Source organism: Pelodiscus sinensis, chromosome 29, assembly GCF_049634645.1.
Source record: "Pelodiscus sinensis isolate JC-2024 chromosome 29, ASM4963464v1, whole genome shotgun sequence".
NCBI classification, from domain to species: Eukaryota; Metazoa; Chordata; order Testudines; family Trionychidae; genus Pelodiscus; species Pelodiscus sinensis.
This window is the reverse complement of record NC_134739.1, coordinates 7,600,164-7,617,319: the sequence shown is the minus strand read 5'-3', so window position 1 is coordinate 7,617,319 and position 17,156 is coordinate 7,600,164. Positions and strand designations below refer to the sequence as shown.

Sequence of the window (17,156 nt, the reverse complement as noted above, 5' to 3'; positions counted from 1 at the left end):
AAGAATTATTATTATGAAATAACCAGCCCCTTATTTTGAAATAACAATAATCATTGTGTGAATGCTCCACTTGTTATTTCAAAATAACTCCCTAGTGCAGACCAGGGCTAAGGTGCCACAAGACTACTCGTTCTTTTTAAAGTTACCGACTAACATGGCTACCCCTCTGAGAGAGTTAAACTCCAACATCCCTCATGGGACGTTCATGACAACTACCTGCGTTTGCTTATCAGGTGGAAACCTGCAGGGGAAAGAGGTATTTGAGTCTCCATCACAAAGGGGCTGCTTTGGAATGAATTCTTGAATCATTTAATTTGGTGTTCAGCTCTGGCTCTGTCCGGGGCCTTGTGGGATTCTCGTTACCAACTCACCTGAAACCAATTCAGATGAAAAGCAACTACTGATGTAAACAGAAGCACATTATTAGACACACCATATATTACAGGAAAGAGGAATGGGAATTAGGTCCCTCACCTATATATTGTCCATTGAAATATCCCTCACAGTCACAGTCCGCTGTTAATAAAGAAGATGAGAAAAGGGGAAGAGAGACGTTACGCTGCGTATGTTATCTGTGTATGTTATCTGGTTTGGAGGAAAGCTCTCCATCTTGTACTATCAATACACACAAGTATTAATGACAGAACTACTGTAGGCCATGGCTCATGATCTATATAAAATGCCATTAAATTAGCATCTCCACTGGAGATTCCCATTTAACACCTCAGACAATGTCTCTCAGAAAAAACAATTATTGTTCACCACATCTGTGCAGTTCATATTAGTACAGGTTGACGCTCCCTATTGTTGCACACACTGACACACATCCGTGGTCTGGCATGACTTTAGTGAGCTGCGTGTCCATTTATTATGGGTGTTGCCAAGTTTCCCGTGGTCCCACAAAGTTTGCTTACAGCCACTGGTCCTGGCTCTCAGTGCTCTGTGCTGTGATTTAGCTCTAATTTACCCCTAATTGTCTAGTAAGAGCCCAGCAAGCAGTGGAAGTGCTGGTAACGCGGCTAGACAAAATTGACCTCCTGTGGTTCAGCAAATTCTCTGGTTCTGCACTGGTTAGGTGCCAAGGAGGCCGGACTAGAGAGGTTCAACCTGTATTTATATTGCTTATATGTTCACTCATATGCCCATGAAAACACACCACCACAGAGAAAGGGCTGGTATTTATTCTGTCACTGCTCTGGTATATAGGTTTGAAATTGATCTAATATTCCAGGCCTTTTCTTCTTGTTAAGACTCCAGTGCCTCTCCGCATGAGAGTGACAACATCAAAGATGAAGCATCACTCTGATCCCTAAACTTGCTGACTCTCCTTTTTAGTTCATGTTTTTTTCTGTGCTGTTCTTTTTCCAGATAGACAAGAAACAGGATATCATATGAGTGACACCGACTTCGGATCTCTAGCTCCTACATTTATAATAAAATATACAAGCCAAGAGCATGCACAATAAAAATGTGAGAACTAGAATCTGTAGAACATAATATGTATACCCAGTAAAATACTAAAAAGTTGTTGTACTTGATCACCTATCAAATGAAAACCGCGTGGCATTTCATACTTTGCACTCACGCAAAACTTTGCACACATTCAAGGCAATGTACTGACTTTACTTAAGTGAGTAAATACTCAGTGTCTTGTATGATCAAGTCCTTAAATAACAGGAGATGCCAGTCCAAACTAACAGCTTTTTTCTGTCTAATACTTGCATGTAAGTTCAGAAAAATTAATGGGGTTTCTTTTTTCAATGTAGGTGCATAATAGTGAAATACTATGGCTGCTGTAACATAAGGTATTTGTGGTAACTTCAAGTGTAAAGATCCACTGTTAAAGGAACCTTTTCCACCCCTTATCACTGCTAACTAGCTTCTTCCTTCTCTTCCTCCCTCCTAGACACCTCTCCCCAAAAGTTTTCATCTGAAGAAGTGGGTTGTGCCCCAGGAAAGCTCATGATACCATCTACATGCTTTCTTAGTCTCTAAGGTGCTGTAAGACTATTTGTTGTTTAAGTTTTTCCAGTTACAGACTAACTCTGCTACCCCTCTGAAGTTCGAAAGCTAAGTAATTGGATAGCTGATGACAGAATGCAATTTGTACCACAAGCAAAGTCAGAGACGTTGAAATTTAATTCCAGAGATATTCTCTCACATTGAACGTGTTCCTTTAGAAAAGGGTATCTGTAGGAAGAGCCATTAATTAAGAACCCCCCTGCTGTTTAATAAGACACAAGGGAGTTTATAAACAACATGAACTTAATCCCGTTGATTAGAATGAAAGGAACATAGTGAAATGCAGTCCAAATTACTAGCTAAGAAAATTAAACAAAATTGATACTGGTGTCCCAAAAAGTGTCCAAGCAACTATTTTTAATAACTCCAAATGCAACAAGTTCAGCATCTATTTGTAATTTCTGCTCATCCCTGTGGACCTGAGCAGGATGTAGCAGGTATAAATTAACACAGGATTTGGCCAAACAGCAGCTAACAAAAAGCACTCATCCTAGATTAAACTGGAAACATGAGTAAACTGGAAACAGGAGTATTTTTATAGAAACTTGGAAGGTAATTCTCATTCACAAAAAAATAAATGGTGGACGAAGCAAATTATCCCCTTTGCTCTGGGAGTTCCTGCCTGCTTAGGAAAAGGCCTTGCTTGCCCACATGAGGATAAGCAAAGAACCTACCTTTCTCAGAAGACTGATCATCTGTCGTTAGCATAAAAGATAGAGGGGAGACAGTTAAAAATGGGCAGATACATGAGTGATCATCACAACAGAAGAAATCCTCTTGGTTGTGAGGCTAGTCAGTAAAATGATACTAAAAGACTCTGTGAAGTGATAGTTTCCCCTTAATATTTCCCACTAGCTCAGGAACCTTTGCAAAAGCGTTGTATTAAATCCAGCAGCTCTGGTTAATTGGTTACCTTCAGAGCGTCCTATTAAAAGCAGTAGGAGGCAGGACGCTGTCGGCATTGTATGCAGCCAAACAAAAGCTAACCGAAACAGTTTTATTTGGAAACACTGATGTATAAACTTGTCCGACAGCTGTCTGGTGTGTACGCTCTGTCCTCTTTGTAGCTTGTGGATGTGTACATAGCACTGAGAAAGAAAGCAGATGGTGGGGGAGAGACCAAAAACTCTCTGGCTTTAGGAGGGAGAGGGGGGACACAGAGCAAACAGGTTGAGACCTAGCTTTCTTTGCTTGGTTTCTGAACACGTGCATACTTTGCTTTCCAACAGTCTCAGCTAGTGTGCAGCAGCCTCTTTCATTTTACCTCAGGGGGTCAAACTCCAGGCCTGCGGGCTGGGCAGGATGGAGCCATTGCACAGACTGGTCCAAGACTCCCAGCAGGCAAGGGAGCCCTGGTCTGTTACCGGCCCCTAAGTCCCGCCCCTTCCCGTCATCGTCCCAACCTCTCCCCCGGATGGCACCTCGTCTCCCAAGCATGTGGCATTGGGGGTCATCGGGGAGGCCTGACGTGGTCACACCGCCTCGTGGTGGGCAGAGCGGTGGGGGAACTGAGCGCAGCAGAGAAAGAGCAGCCCCCAATGCGATCCACTTCCCCTGCAGCTCCTGCCACCACGGGAGGGGGAAGAGGGGCAACCACTGCTACCACATAGTGCCAGGCCCCTTGGTGGTCCCCAAAGCCGTGTGCTAGAGGGACAAGGTGCCATGAGGGAAGGGTGATGGCAGGAAGGGGCGGAGCTTGGGAGCTGGTAACAGACAGCCCCTCCCCTGGTCAGGACTGGCCCACGGGCAGGGAGTTTGAGATCCCTTGTTCTACAGGAATCTGGCAATTCTGGGGCAAATTCTAGCCTCATAGAATCATAGAACTGGAAGAGACCTCAGAAGGTCATCAAGTCCAGCCCCTTGCTCTAGGCAGGACCAATCCCAACTAAATCAACCCAACCAGGGCTTTGTCAAGCCGAGACTTAAACACCTCTAGGGATGGAGACTCCACTACTTCCCTAGGGAACCCATTCCAGTGCTTCACCACCCACCTAGTGAAATAGTTTTTCCTAATATCCCACCTGGACCTCTCCCACCACAACTTGAGACCATTGCTCCTTGTTCTGTCATCTGTCACTACTGTGAACAGCTTCTCTCCATCCTCTTTGGAACCTCCCTTCAGGAAGTTGAAGGCTGCTCTCAAATCCCCCTCACTCTTCGCTTCTGCAGACTAAACAGACCCAAGTCCCTCAGCCTCTCCTCATAAGTCATATGCTCCAGCCCCCTAATCATTTTGGTTGCCCTCCGCTGGACCCTCACTTATGCACGTGGCTTTCTTACTCCAAGAAGAGCTGAAGGTAACCATGAAAGGACAGTATTTAACCAGCTGCACTTGGGCTACGTCTAGACTACAAAGGTCAGTCGGAAAAAGATACGCAGATTGCAAACCACAATTTGTGTCTTTTTCCACTTTTCTGTCGAAAGAGGCCTTTCCAAAATTTGCCGTGTCTACACGGCACCAAATTTCGGGAAAACCTGCTCTTTCGACACATCCGTTATTACTTGTAGAACAAGGTTTAGAGCGATGGTGAAAGAGCGAGTTCGCTTTTCCGAAATTTTTTCAGAAAAGCAGACGCATTCCTTGGACGCAGCATTGCTTTTCCAAGATACCATTTCCCGGAAAAGTGCTGCAGTCTAGACATAGCCTTAGTGGTAACACAGAACTGCCTTTATCCTACAGTCTATGACCCCAGAGAGTGTATCATTTGCTTCTTTCAGATCCGTCCCGCCCCATCTCATTAGCAGCAGCTGCTGCAAATAAACATTCAATAACTCTTCCCTTTCACATGCTAAAGGAAGCCTTCCTATGGCACAGATGCCAAGAAATAGGACACTGGTGCTGAATTCTCCTTGAAGGCCAGAAGGGGGAAATGTTCCTGACACTTTGTTTTCATTTGTTTGTTTTTAAATCATCAATCTTGGATTATTTTGTAAGGGTCTTGAACCCCCTCCCCCAGCTTTTTAAATCCTAAGAATATGTGAGAATCTTAGCTTCCCCTTTCCCCTCTTTTCTTAGCTTTAAGCCCATTTCCAGCCCTTACGGGTGCAAAGAAAACTTTAAAAATGTGACCCCCCCTGTTCCTATCCACAAACACCTCTGAAGCACAAAGCCCAGCTAGTAAATAACAAATCTAAAGTTTATCATCTTTAAAATCTCTTGACTTTAAGGTCAAATCTCATGACTTTGGGGGGCTCACTCTTCTTTTTTATTTTCATTTTTGAATGCTTGGGAATGACAATACTCAAACCCAAACCCTTCCGTATCTAATGCAGCCCACTCAGGAAAGATTCCTATGCCGCCCAGCTGATCAGCAGAGCACCCGTAGCTAGGTTTGTGTTTCTCCTAGCAGTGCATATCTGTATATGCCTGGCTGACCATAAAAAAAAATCTACACCTGGATGGAAAAGATTAGAGGGAACATTGCAAGTGACAGCTAATCATCATGAACATTATCTATGAGTATACAAAAATATTTAAGCACATGAGTAAAATCACGGCAACCTACTGAAAAGTTTCCATATCAACAGTGAATTCATTGAAGAAATAAAGATCTGTTGAAACTTACATAATGGCTTCTTTACAGTTTTCGAGTTTTGCAGAGTGCCTATAGTTCTTCTATAATTCAAACGCCTAAATATTAAATAGTTACACGTGAGTGATGTATAAAAATAATTTTATAGAGAGACAGGTTATACATATGATGGTATGGAGGATGAAGTTTCAAAGCTTTTTCTGGCAACACTTGGCAACAGGCAAACTCATCTGATTCTGGCTTAGATGCGGTTTTTAAATATTAAATGTAATGACTTCAAATTGTCATTGCTAGGTAACAGGTGGAAAAAGATGCCAAAAGATGAATATACCAGAAATACAGATGAAAGTATGAAAAGTGTTTCTATTCCCACTGGGTTTTTTTTCCCATCTCTGTACCAAAAAAATAAAACAAAAACCGAAGCATCCTGATTTCATTCTCACGTTTTATAAGCTACTATCGTGTTCTCCAACCTTACTGAATTCAATGAATAATTAACCGTGTGAGATTACTATTCAGCCCAATTATTAGAATTCAAAGATACGACATTCAGAAATTACCCAGGTCCTGCTGGATGGTCTTGGAGCTTCATGCTTAGTCCATAAAAATCAAACATACCAACTGAGCTAGCTGGAAGCGGATCTTGTGTAGAGACTGAGACAGCTATAAATGAGCCAATTATGACAATTGTGACAATTTTCTTCCACTATTTGATCTGAGGAAGTGAGTCTGGCCCATGAAAGCTCATCACCTAATAAACCATCTTGTTAGTCTTTAAAGTGCTACATAGTCCTGTTTTTTGTTCCAGCTTCACCAGACTAACACGGCTACATTTCTATCACTATAAATGAGCCAAATACTCAAATGCTGAAGGCTGGTCTTCACTTACCAAGAAATCGATGCTGCGGAGATCGATCTCTTGGGGTTCAATTTAGCGAGTCTTGCAAGGACCTGGTTCCGATACGTTTGGCGGCGGAGATTATTACAGATTAATTTTTAATTCAAATGTCAGTACTTTATGAAGGCAAGATGCTTGGCAGCTAGCAGCAGTGTAACAGCACCACACGGCTTTGTTGCCAGTGTGAAAATTTTCATCCTACACCACCAACCTCTTTGCATTTAAAGAGCGAGGCACCCGTCTGACAACCACCCTTCGTATTTTAGTCGAAGGTAAAAGCTGATGCTTTTCTGTTATTGTGTTAAGAACTTGACGTGTGTAAAGCTCAGTATTAGTACAAAATACGTGACAGGGCTTTTGAAATCATTGCAGGAGCCGTCTGCCTGCTTCTCTTCAACAATCACAGGCTGTTCTAAGATACCGCCATTTGTGGCAAGGTTCAGCTGGTGCGTTTGCAGGCAAGAGCCCCTTTCAAACTCTCCTCATCTTTCCATAAAGCAACCACGTCTGTCAGGGAAACTTCAAAAGAGCCTAGAACATTACCACAAGAGGAAGCCTTAATTGCTACACTCTGCTTCTGCTGCAGTAATTCTCCCCTATAGAAGTGGTAAACTGGGCAGGCAGTTCTGGTCTCACTGGTTCCCAGAAGCAGAATGGGGAACCCCCACCGTCCTGCAGGAAAAACGAAAGCACTTGGAGTAGTTTCTCTTTGTTCCCATCTCAGCAGCTGCGGTGATTCTCCACGGGAGTTTCTCTCTATCTGGACCTTAGTCGTTCTTCAGGGTGGCCTCTTTCAGGTCTTCTCAACCAAAACGGGAACCATTTGGAAGCATTTCCCCTCATCTTTGGCTCCCAGCAGCAATAGTAGAGCTGTGCCCCAAATCCCAGTTGCAGGGGGGGCTGACTGAATAGCCAGACCACTCGGCAAGGTGAGGGGGGGGAATGACTTCATGCTCTCAGAGGGGGCGGGGCCTCAGGTGGAAGGGGCAGGGCCTTGGACAGAAGGGGCAAGGCTAGGACAGCCAGTCCTCAGCACTGTGCTGCAATGGCCCCCAGCGCTCCATCTGGAGCATACCACCTGAGGCTCTGTTTGAGATTTAAAGGGCCAGGGGCTCTTTGAATTGCCAGGCCCTGGGGCAGTTGCTCCCTTTGCCCTCCCCATCCGCAGGCAGTAGCAGCTCTTGAGGGGGAGGTCTGTAATGAACCCCAAATGACAGTGGGAAGTCTTTGAGGCAGCTTCTGGACTTATCTCCAAGTGACAAAAGGTGGCTTTGGACAAGTCAGGTGACAAAGGCTTCCCGGCTCAACTTAAACCCAGTCAGAAACCACCTGGAAAAAGAACAAAACTTGGCCTGCTAAGTAGAGGGAAGAGATGCTACTTGAACTGGCAACAGTGGGTGTAAAGGGAAAAGACCTTGGTCCGTGCACGTTGGTCTGCCCTGTACCGGGCTCAGAGCCTCCTCTCTCGGAAGGAGGGGCTCAGTATTAGAAATCATGGGGGGGGTCAAACACCCCCCCACACACACACTCTGGGAAAGGCGGGATAGCCAACACACAGGCTGTCCTGGTGGAAGGCTGGATAAGGGACGCCCTGAAGGTAAGGCAGTGGGGTGGGTTCTGGCGTGGCCTAGGGGATAGGGTGTTCAGGTGGGGTGGGGAGGCTCAAACCCCACCCACTCTGGAAGAGGCAGGATAAGGGACACCCTAAAGGAGAGGCAGTGGGGTGGGTTGTGGCAGGACATAGGGCACTTGCCTGGGGAGGGCAGGGTGGTGGGTTCAAGCCCCCCCCCTACTCTTATAGCAGCAGGATAGCCAACACACAGGCTCCCCCAGTGGAAGGCAGAATAAGAGACGCCCTGAAGGTAAGGTGGTGGGGGTGGGTTCTGGCATGGCTTAGGAGATGCAAAGAGGTCACAATATAACAGCCTGCAGTGCTCAGGAGCAAGTACAATCAAGTCCTTAGAAAGCTTCTCAGGTCCATTAGAAGACTGGCCATGCTGGATCAGGACAATTAATCCACCTAGCCCCATAGGCAAGTATCTGACAGTGGCCACATGCTAGACTAAAAAAACTGGCTGTGGTTTATCTTGCTCACTATGTAGGTTCCATGTTATAGTCTATTTATTACTTGTTTCTCTTTATTCTTGAAAAAGCAGCAGTTCGGGATCCTCTCTCCGGTATCCTGGACCATTCCAGCCAATGTTTCGCTTTCTCCATCTATCATGTCTCTCAACAGCATCTTAATTTATCATCATGCCAAACCCACATTTGGTTTATTCTGTTTTTTGTGGGCTTAAATCTATCTGCTGCAGGCTGAAACGGCCGTTTCCTCATTGGTGTTACCCACTGCAGACTGGAATTGCGAACTAGGCGGCTAAACAAGCGCCTTGCTGCAGCTTAGTCATTTCTACATGGCTTATTCAATTTACATCATTTTTATGTAAGAAATGGTGCGCCAGGCATGGGTGGCTGGGATCAGAGGCTGGGGGGGAGGCAGAGCCTTCCCTATAAGGCCCCACACTCCGCCAGACTTCTTCCTGCTTCTGCTCTGCAGGCAGCCGGCTCTCCTGTGGCTGCCTGGCCTTCCTGTGTTCTGCGGTCAGGAAGGCTGGGGTCAGGTGTGACATAGTGGGGGGTAACCTGCTGGTTGCTATGCTGGGCAGTGGGCTGTGGGTGACCTCTGCTGTCTGTAGCACGGCCCAGCAGGGCAGGGGGTGAGTCATGCAAAGAGGGCTCCAAACCTGTCTGACCAGCTACCCCCCAGGGAGAGAAACAAAGGAAGGTGGAATGCCGCCCCTGGCTGGGGGGCAGGGCTGGAAGAGAGTTGGTTAGTTGCTATCTGGGAAGCAGGGGAGAAGGAGCTAGGGAGGGGCCTGGGATTGTAGGGCCCAGCCACCCTCCATCTCAAGGGGGGGCCCTGAGGCCTCCTAGCCCCAGTTCCTGTAACCAGATTACACCTGTGCTGTATCGTGGAGAGCAATAAACTCCCTCTATTCTACTGGCTGGTGGAGTCAGTTTGTGCCACTACAGGGGTGCAGGAGACGGGGGAACCCCAACACGCCGTCACATCAGGTTACCTGGCAACACCACCCTCGAAGGCTGGGAAGACTGGAGCCACACAGACCATCCACCTTGGCGTTTGGTGGGGGAGGAGCTAGTCTGAGGCAGGGGCCAGAGGCCACATGGGGTGGGATGGGGGCACAGGGCAGGGGCCAGTGGCCACAGTGGGGCTGGGCTCTGCTGGGCATGGAAGGGGCGGGGCCTCAGGCAGAAGAGGCGGGGCTTGAAGCTAGCGTTCCCAAGCCAGTTCACCCACCACCCATGGTACCAGCACTGGCCACCTTTCTTCCACGTTCCATCTCACGTCTGTCTGGAAGCGGCCAAAACGCTAAGTCGGTAAAAACAACCAACATTAAATCTTGTTTGCTACAAGTATTGAGGTTACAAGATTTGTCACGTAACCTAAACCAGGGGGGTTCAAACTTTTTTCTTCATGACCCAGTTGAAGAAAATGGTTGATGCTGCAACCCAACAGAATTTGACTGGAGTGCGAGCTCCGAGGTGGGGCTGGGGATGGGAGCTTTGGGCTATAGGAGGAGGCTCTGGCCTTGGAGGGGGGTCAGGGCTGGGGCAGGAGGGGCTTACCTTGAATGGGGTAGCGGGGGTGCTATGGCAGCTTCCTGCCTCTCCTGGCACTGCAGACCAGGCTGCACCCCAGAAGCAGGTTCCTAGCCCATGGGAGTGCGGAGCTAGTGCTCGGGGCAGGGGCAGTGTGCAGGGCTCTGTGTGCTCCTATCTCCCAATCTAGAAGCCGGGCCTGCTGCTGGCTGCTTCTGGGACGTAGTGCAGTCTGTGGCTCCAGGACAGGCAGGTTGCTGCCTCAGCCCCCCCACTGGGTCACCTGATCCCTCTGGAACAATGAGATCCAGCGCCCGACGTTCCCACCCAGTACTGGGTCATGAACCTAAGTTTGAAAACCACTGAACTAAACTATGCAGTCTTCTTGCCTAACAGAAAGGAAAGGCATTTTGCTTCACCACTCTGACAGCTGCCTTGCGTAACATAGTCCACTCAGACCGCCCCTTCTACACACGCATTTAACCTTCAAATTAAATGTATCATCAAAACCCTCACTCTGGAGAAGATATTGGAAGGGTTTCCATTTTGTAGAGGAGAAACGTGAAGCACAGAGAGATAAAATGAGTTGTAATCACAAAACAGCTTCCTGTGTAAAGTATTTCTAACACTGAATCAATGAGAATACTTGTGATGCAATATATAAGGTGCCTGTGGAACTCATTACCACATGGTATCCATAAAGTCAAGAACTTATAAAAATTCAAAGGAGAGACACTTCCACTAGATAAATAAAGAAGAAACTATATCAGCTTTCATGCATCTGGACGTAAACTATCCATTTACAGCCTCAGTTAGGAAAATTATTTGTGTAATTTGTCAATTTGGGAGGATTTTAGTACCTTTCTCTAGAGCTGTTGGTAGTAGCCAATTTCAGAGACAGGATGCCAGAGTAGATAGCTTTCTGGTCTAAGCCAGTCTAGCATGTCCTATAGTTAATGCTTTTAAGAAGGAGTAATGTCTCCAAACAAAGTGCTGATGCACTAAAAGAAGCACAAAAATAATGTCACGTTATGATATGGCTAATGAATGAACCATCCCACAACTGTCACCGACAAACCTTTCTTGGAATTGTTCTGAAGGGATCAATCCCGCCCTGAGGTTGGTATCGCCAACACGCTTTGCTTGCCACCATGTGGGATCATCCTGGCTCACCACTTCTAAGATGTGCCTCTTCTGAAACGGCAACCCTGCCTCCTGGCAGGGAATGGCTTTGTCCTCTTTTGGATTATAGGAGAAGAGCGCCCTCATAAAAACCTTCAAGAAAAAACAACATACTCTTTGCTTCTTCTCCCTTGTAGAATTTTTAAGCGCTTTTAGAATCTTTCCCCGGCCCTGAACACTGGTGCATATGGTAGGGTTTCACACAAAGATGGAAGAGTATCAAGATTATAGACAAGTCTGACCTGCAGACGTCTCCGGCTGTAGAAAATGTGACTCTCATACCACATAGAAAAATGAAGTATTGTGGTAGCAGAGCAAGACCCACAAAAGAACTAGGGTCACACTGTGCTGGGCATAAGCATCTGCAAAGACAGTCCCAACGGACACCACTCTGGTTTTGTCTACACTACCAACTTTTGTTGCCAAAAACTGCCTTTTGTGGACATAACAGTGAGAGCATTCACACTGCCATGAAACTTTCGTTGGGGAAAATGCTGAGTTTTGCCGACCAAAAACTTCCGCCCCCTACAAGAGACTTTTTTCTTTAACCCTCCCTTTATCGTTGACAAAGAGCCAATGTAGACTCTGCTGTTTGTTTTGTCAACAAAACTGGCTTCTGCAAGTATCCCACAATGCTCTGCTCTGCTTCTGCCAGTATCCCACAATGCCTGCACTGATGGCTCTGCTCAGTGTTTTGTGATCTCTGCTGCCCTGCAAGCATGCACCCCCTTCCCTTTCAAAGCTGTGGGAAGTGTCTGAATGAGCTGCTCCAATTGGGGAGCAAACAAAGAGCAAATCATTGGACTGTTCCTGTTCTGCCCTCCACTAGGAACCGCTGCTGCAGGGGGTTGGAGACAGACGCTGTGCTGCTTTGACATTCCTCAGCACAGAGAGCTCAGAGCTATTCATGATGCCCCTCCGGGCAGCTAAAGAGGCTATGGGAGAACTGAGGGGGAAATCCCAAGATGCACAAGGATCAGTTCTGCCTTCCCATAACATGGCACTGTGGGATATGTACCCATGGTGCACTACTCACACCGTCGACGATGGTGCCCCCAATCTGGACATGATCTGTCAACAGGGGGAGCAAGTGTGAACACCCTCTGGCAATTTTTTTGTCGATTTTTGGGTGTCGACATAAGTTTTGTGAACATGTAGACATGCCCTCAGTAGAACAAACTGCAACAACTAGACAGAAGGAAGATAAGGAAAGGGATGATGGAGGGGGCACTATAGAAATAGTAACTGGAACAGAAGTTTGGTAATAGATTTACTACTTGTAAAAGCTGTATCCAATCTTGTACAACTGGTTTTGCACTACACAAACAGACACCAGATCTGGAAGGCTCTGTAACAAGCAATCGGCCAAATATTATTAGGCCTCTTACTGTGGGAATCATAAGAGAAATGCAACTTGCAGAAAATCTCGGAAAGGATCTAAAGTGGATTTATGAATTGCCAAGAAGATTTACCTAACACTGTACAAGTCCTTAACTCTTTTTTTTCCCTTCATTAAAATCACTGCTCTGAGGTAAGACTAGCTATCAGGGGTTCAGGAGGCAGGCTGCCCCGGGGAGAGAGGAGAACTCCAGTCCTCTCTCAACGCAGCAGCTTGGGGCCAGGTGAGAAGCACCTCTCCATGGCCAAGGCAGTTCCAGCAGCCTCAGCTGGGGGAGGGGTGCATGTCTCCCAACTGGGACAGGTCCAGATTCATCTGCCCCCTGTGCGCCCCAGCCAGAGTGAGGAATACAGCAAACTGGGCACTTTCCCCTCGCTCCCCGACAAAGGGGAACAGCCAGCAATGTTCCCGTATGAATGGGGGAGGGGGAGAGCTTCAGTTCCCCCCACTTTTAAGGGTGCCTGGAGGGTGGGAGGCTTGAGGCTGGGGCAGTCTTGGATGGGGGGGGGAGGAATACCCAGCTAGCCCCTTTCACCAGCCTGCTGATTCTGTCTCTTTTCGGTGTGGTTTTATGTGACCCTGTATACACAGAGGGGAAGCTTCATTGCTGCCTCCCTCCCACCCACAACCAAACCCTTTCCCATGCTGTAAGTGACGACAAGAGGAAGCTGCACACCGAATTTGGTGGCCTCAGCTTTTCCCGTTTAGGAGGAATTCTGTTTATGCCACTGTGACGTAGTGGGGGTACCTGGCTAGTTTCTATGCTGCTGGCTCTGGGGTAACCCCCACTGGCTGCTGTGGGTACCACGACCCAGCAAAACAGGATGAGTCACTATGCAAACCAGTGTGGCCAGACACCCCCCATGGAGAGGAACAAAGGAAGGTGGAATGCTGCCCTGGCTGGGGGGCAGGGCTGGAAGAGAGTTAGTGAGTTGCTGGCTGGAAGCATGGAGGAGACAGCCTAGGGAAAGGGGCTGGAGTTTAGGGGCCCAGTCTCCCCCCATCTCAAGGGGGCCTGAGGCATCCTAGCCCAGCTCTGTGACCAGACTACATCTGTGCTGTGCTGTAACCTGGAGAGGAAATAAAATTCCTCTCTTCCACCAGCTGGTGCAATCTGTTTGTGCCATTTCGGGGTGCAGGAGACGGGGGACCCCCAACGCGCCGTCACAGCCTCCCTATGTGAATCGGGGGAGGGGGAGCGTCAGCCCCCCCACAACCAAACCCTGGCCTTGCCTGACGTGAGGATAAGAGGAAGTCTTACAGGGGAGGGCTGGACATCTGCACTGATGCAGTGAAGCAGCTGGAGCCTGTGGAGGGCACTCAGAGGGAATGGGGTAGAGCAGTCCAAGCTACGTGCCAGGAAGATGGCAGCAGCATTTTGCCCTGAGACGCTTTCCAGCAGGCCAGCAAGGAGGCGCTTGCAGTCGTCAGCGTGAGAGTGACGCAGGCCGGGAGAAGAGCGGTGGCTTTACGGCGCGAGAGGAACAGCTGGGTATTGGAAATGCGACGAAGGAAGATGCGTCAGGAGCGGAGGCTAATCTGAAGCTTACTTCCTGGTAAGCCAACGCGAACCTCTCCCCCCCTCGCGCCTGCTGTGCACGTTGATCCGTTCTGAAATGGGTGCGGATTAAATTTTAAGGAACATACAGCGCGGGGCAGCAGGGTCCACGTGGGTTTTTCATCCTAGTGTGGAGAAGATTTATACCCCAGCGTGTCGCAAAATTCGTGTCCACATTAGGAATGTGAACTGGTAACTGGTTGGTGATGCTTGCCGGGTACCAGGTAAGGGGTACCCGGGAGGAGCTGCAGAAAGAGGGCTGCTCCAGCCCCATGCATGGAGAGCTGAAAGTAGGAGCCAGTCACCTGCACACAAGGGGATGGAGGTGGGAGCAGGATACGCCCTTCCCCCTCCCCCCCCCCGCCTTCACATGGCTGCTGGCTCCTGCTGCTCCCCCCCATCGCCCGGTTCAGGGGAGCCAGCAGCAGCAGCTGGGAGCCTTGTGGAAAGGGGGCCGAGAGCAGAAGCTGCCCACCCAAAACCCAGGGCTGCTGGCTCTTGCTGCCAGGATCCCACTCAACTGATTAACCAGTTAAACCTAAGATTTAACAGGTTAGCTGATTAACCAGGATTTTACATCCCTAGTTCACCTACAGCCTGGAACCATCCAAATTATTTCTCTTTAGCAGAACTTTTCTTTCCGAGAGGTTTATCATTCCTTTAGATACCAATCAATGTAGGGCCTCTTTCGGCACATGTGACACCCCACTGAAATCAGCGAGCACCTTCCACGCACAAGAATGGCAGAACTACACCTCAGATTTACAAAACACGGGTTGCAGCATTGCCACAGGGTGCGTACCTTGCTGTCCTTCAGGCGATCTTCTTCTTTGATGGCAGGAATTATTTTTAATGTGATTGAACCCTGAGATTGAGCCTGGAGGGAAAAAAAAGAAAAACACATTTATTGCAATTGAAACAGTGCACAGAAATGCTGCAGAATATGCCCGTTTATGAAGGAATAAGATCCTCCGGAAAAGGACGCTTTTTCCGGAGGATCGGGGCCAGTGTAGACGCTCTTTTCCGGCTTTTCTAAAAGCCGGAAAAAAGCGGCGGACATTTTTATTTAAATGCCGCGGGGGATATTTAAATCCCCCGCGGATTTCCCTATTACGACCTCTGAAATTAACATGCCCCTTCCGGAAAAGGGGCCAGTGTAGACGTAGCTTGTATGTGTTACCCTGTGCGGTATCCTCCTTATGATGGAGTCAGGTATAGCGACTCCAAAGCTAGGCCCGTATTGAGGCTTGCACTAAAATCTCACTCCACAGTTCATGATTACATTCATTTGTCAATGTGGACCTAACTCACGGCTCACAGAATAATACAACTGTGTCTTTTTTTTAAGTACAAAAGCTACTATCTATTTGAGAGAGTCTGTCTGTCTGTCTGGCTATTTGTTCAAGAACTCCTCCTACACAGGAAGAACTAGGCCCATCAAATTCAGTATACGGCTTCCTCTTAACATAATGCAAGGTCAGGGTTTGGTTGTGCCAGGGTGAAGCAGTGTGTGGGTTACAGGTTCAAATCTGCCCGGTGGCGGTTACACCAGGAAAATAGGATATGCCTAGAATGGGATTGCTGCTCCTAAAACCATAGAGAAAAGAGACAGAATCACCAGTCGGGACTGCTCTAGCCCCGAGCCTCCCACACCCCAGCTGCCTTTTAAGGAGGGTGAGAGGGGAACTGAAGCTCCCTCCCACACACACATTCATATGGGAACATTGCAGGCTGGTCCCCTTCGCCAGGGAGCGAGGGGAAAGTGCACAGTTTGCTGCATTCCTCAATTCCTCCCTCTAGCTGGGGAGCACAGGAGGCAGATGAACCTGGACCTGCCTCAGGTGCGACACATGCATCCATTCCCCGGCTGTGCCCGCTGGAGCTGCAGTGGCCATGGAGAGGCGCTTCTCACCTGGCCCCAAGCTGCTGTGGTGAGAGAAAGCTGGGGTAGCTCTCTCCCTCGGGGGCAGCCTGCCTAGTAAAGTCCCCAGCCCTACCTCAGAGCAGAGATTCCAATGAAGTACGGGCATTTTCATTTCCCTTTCCAAAAAAACAAAAATTAATTGAGTTCAGGACCCGAACCAAGCCAGGTCAATCTTCCAGCTGACTGTATTTGGCAAATAAAATTCAAAAAGGAGCGCTTGAAAAGGTTTTGTCTTGTTTTCTACATATTTTTCAGGGCTCATCTCGTTAAATATCCAGTGTCCAAAACTCATCACTTCACTGGCCCAGAGATTCCACCTTCAACTTCTCTCTACGAGCCACTCGTGAAATGGCCAAGTGAAACGCCGCTATTCCCCTTAGTCGGCATATCCGTTTTGCTCCGAAACCGAGTTGGCTCATCCAGAACTAACCTGCCTCCCAGACCCATCAGCTTCATTCCTCAGACTATGAGGAGCCAAGGCACAAGAGGGGGTAGGAAATGGGGGGAGGGAACGTTCACGTGGGGGCAGGGCCCTGTTGGGACGAGCAGAGGCGTGAAGGGGCAGACCTGAGCAGGGTTGGGAAGGTGAGGGTCTGAGTGGGGCTTTAAGCATGAAAGTGAGATGCCACAGGGGGTAAGGAAGGAGGTCTGCAGCTGTGCAGTCATGTAGGTAAGGCCCATGTCTCTGACATGAGGCTTCTTTCAGCTCCCTAGCACACCACATCATGAATTCGCTAGGGATATCAATGGTTAACCAGTGGCCCAGCTGAGCTGGAACAACCCTCCACCAGCCCATCTGGGCCAGTCCTCGGCCTACAACAGGCCTTCAAGCCTGGCCAAAGTAATCCCCAGGTGCAGCGGCACAGCCTGGCTGGAGCAGCCTGCCACACCATAGGTGTAGGGGGCACTAGGTGAGCGTCCCTCCACCACCCCATTTAAGCTGTTAACCAGTTAAACATAACACCTAGCCACTTAACTGCTTAAATGGGATTTTATATCCCTAGAATACACTGCAAATATTT

At 48.2% G+C, this 17,156-nt stretch overlaps 1 protein-coding gene across 3 annotated transcripts in view; it reads right to left on the bottom strand.

Annotated features, from left to right (window-relative positions):
• MPP3 (MAGUK p55 scaffold protein 3) overlaps nucleotides 1-17,156 on the bottom strand; it is a 73,644-nt gene that overhangs the window by 19,413 nt on the left and 37,075 nt on the right. For 2 of the 3 annotated variants that reach the window (XM_006125715.4, XM_075911285.1), the window contains 5 exons: nucleotides 15,013-15,087; nucleotides 11,150-11,346; nucleotides 5,589-5,653; nucleotides 2,697-2,717; nucleotides 475-516 (listed from right to left, as the gene is read on the bottom strand). In XM_006125715.4, coding sequence (XP_006125777.1) covers nucleotides 475-516; nucleotides 2,697-2,717; nucleotides 5,589-5,653; nucleotides 11,150-11,346; nucleotides 15,013-15,087 — 400 coding nt within the window. The remainder of the gene's footprint in view (nucleotides 1-474; nucleotides 517-2,696; nucleotides 2,718-5,588; nucleotides 5,654-11,149; nucleotides 11,347-15,012; nucleotides 15,088-17,156) is intronic. The other variant, XM_006125717.4, reaches the window with a different exon arrangement.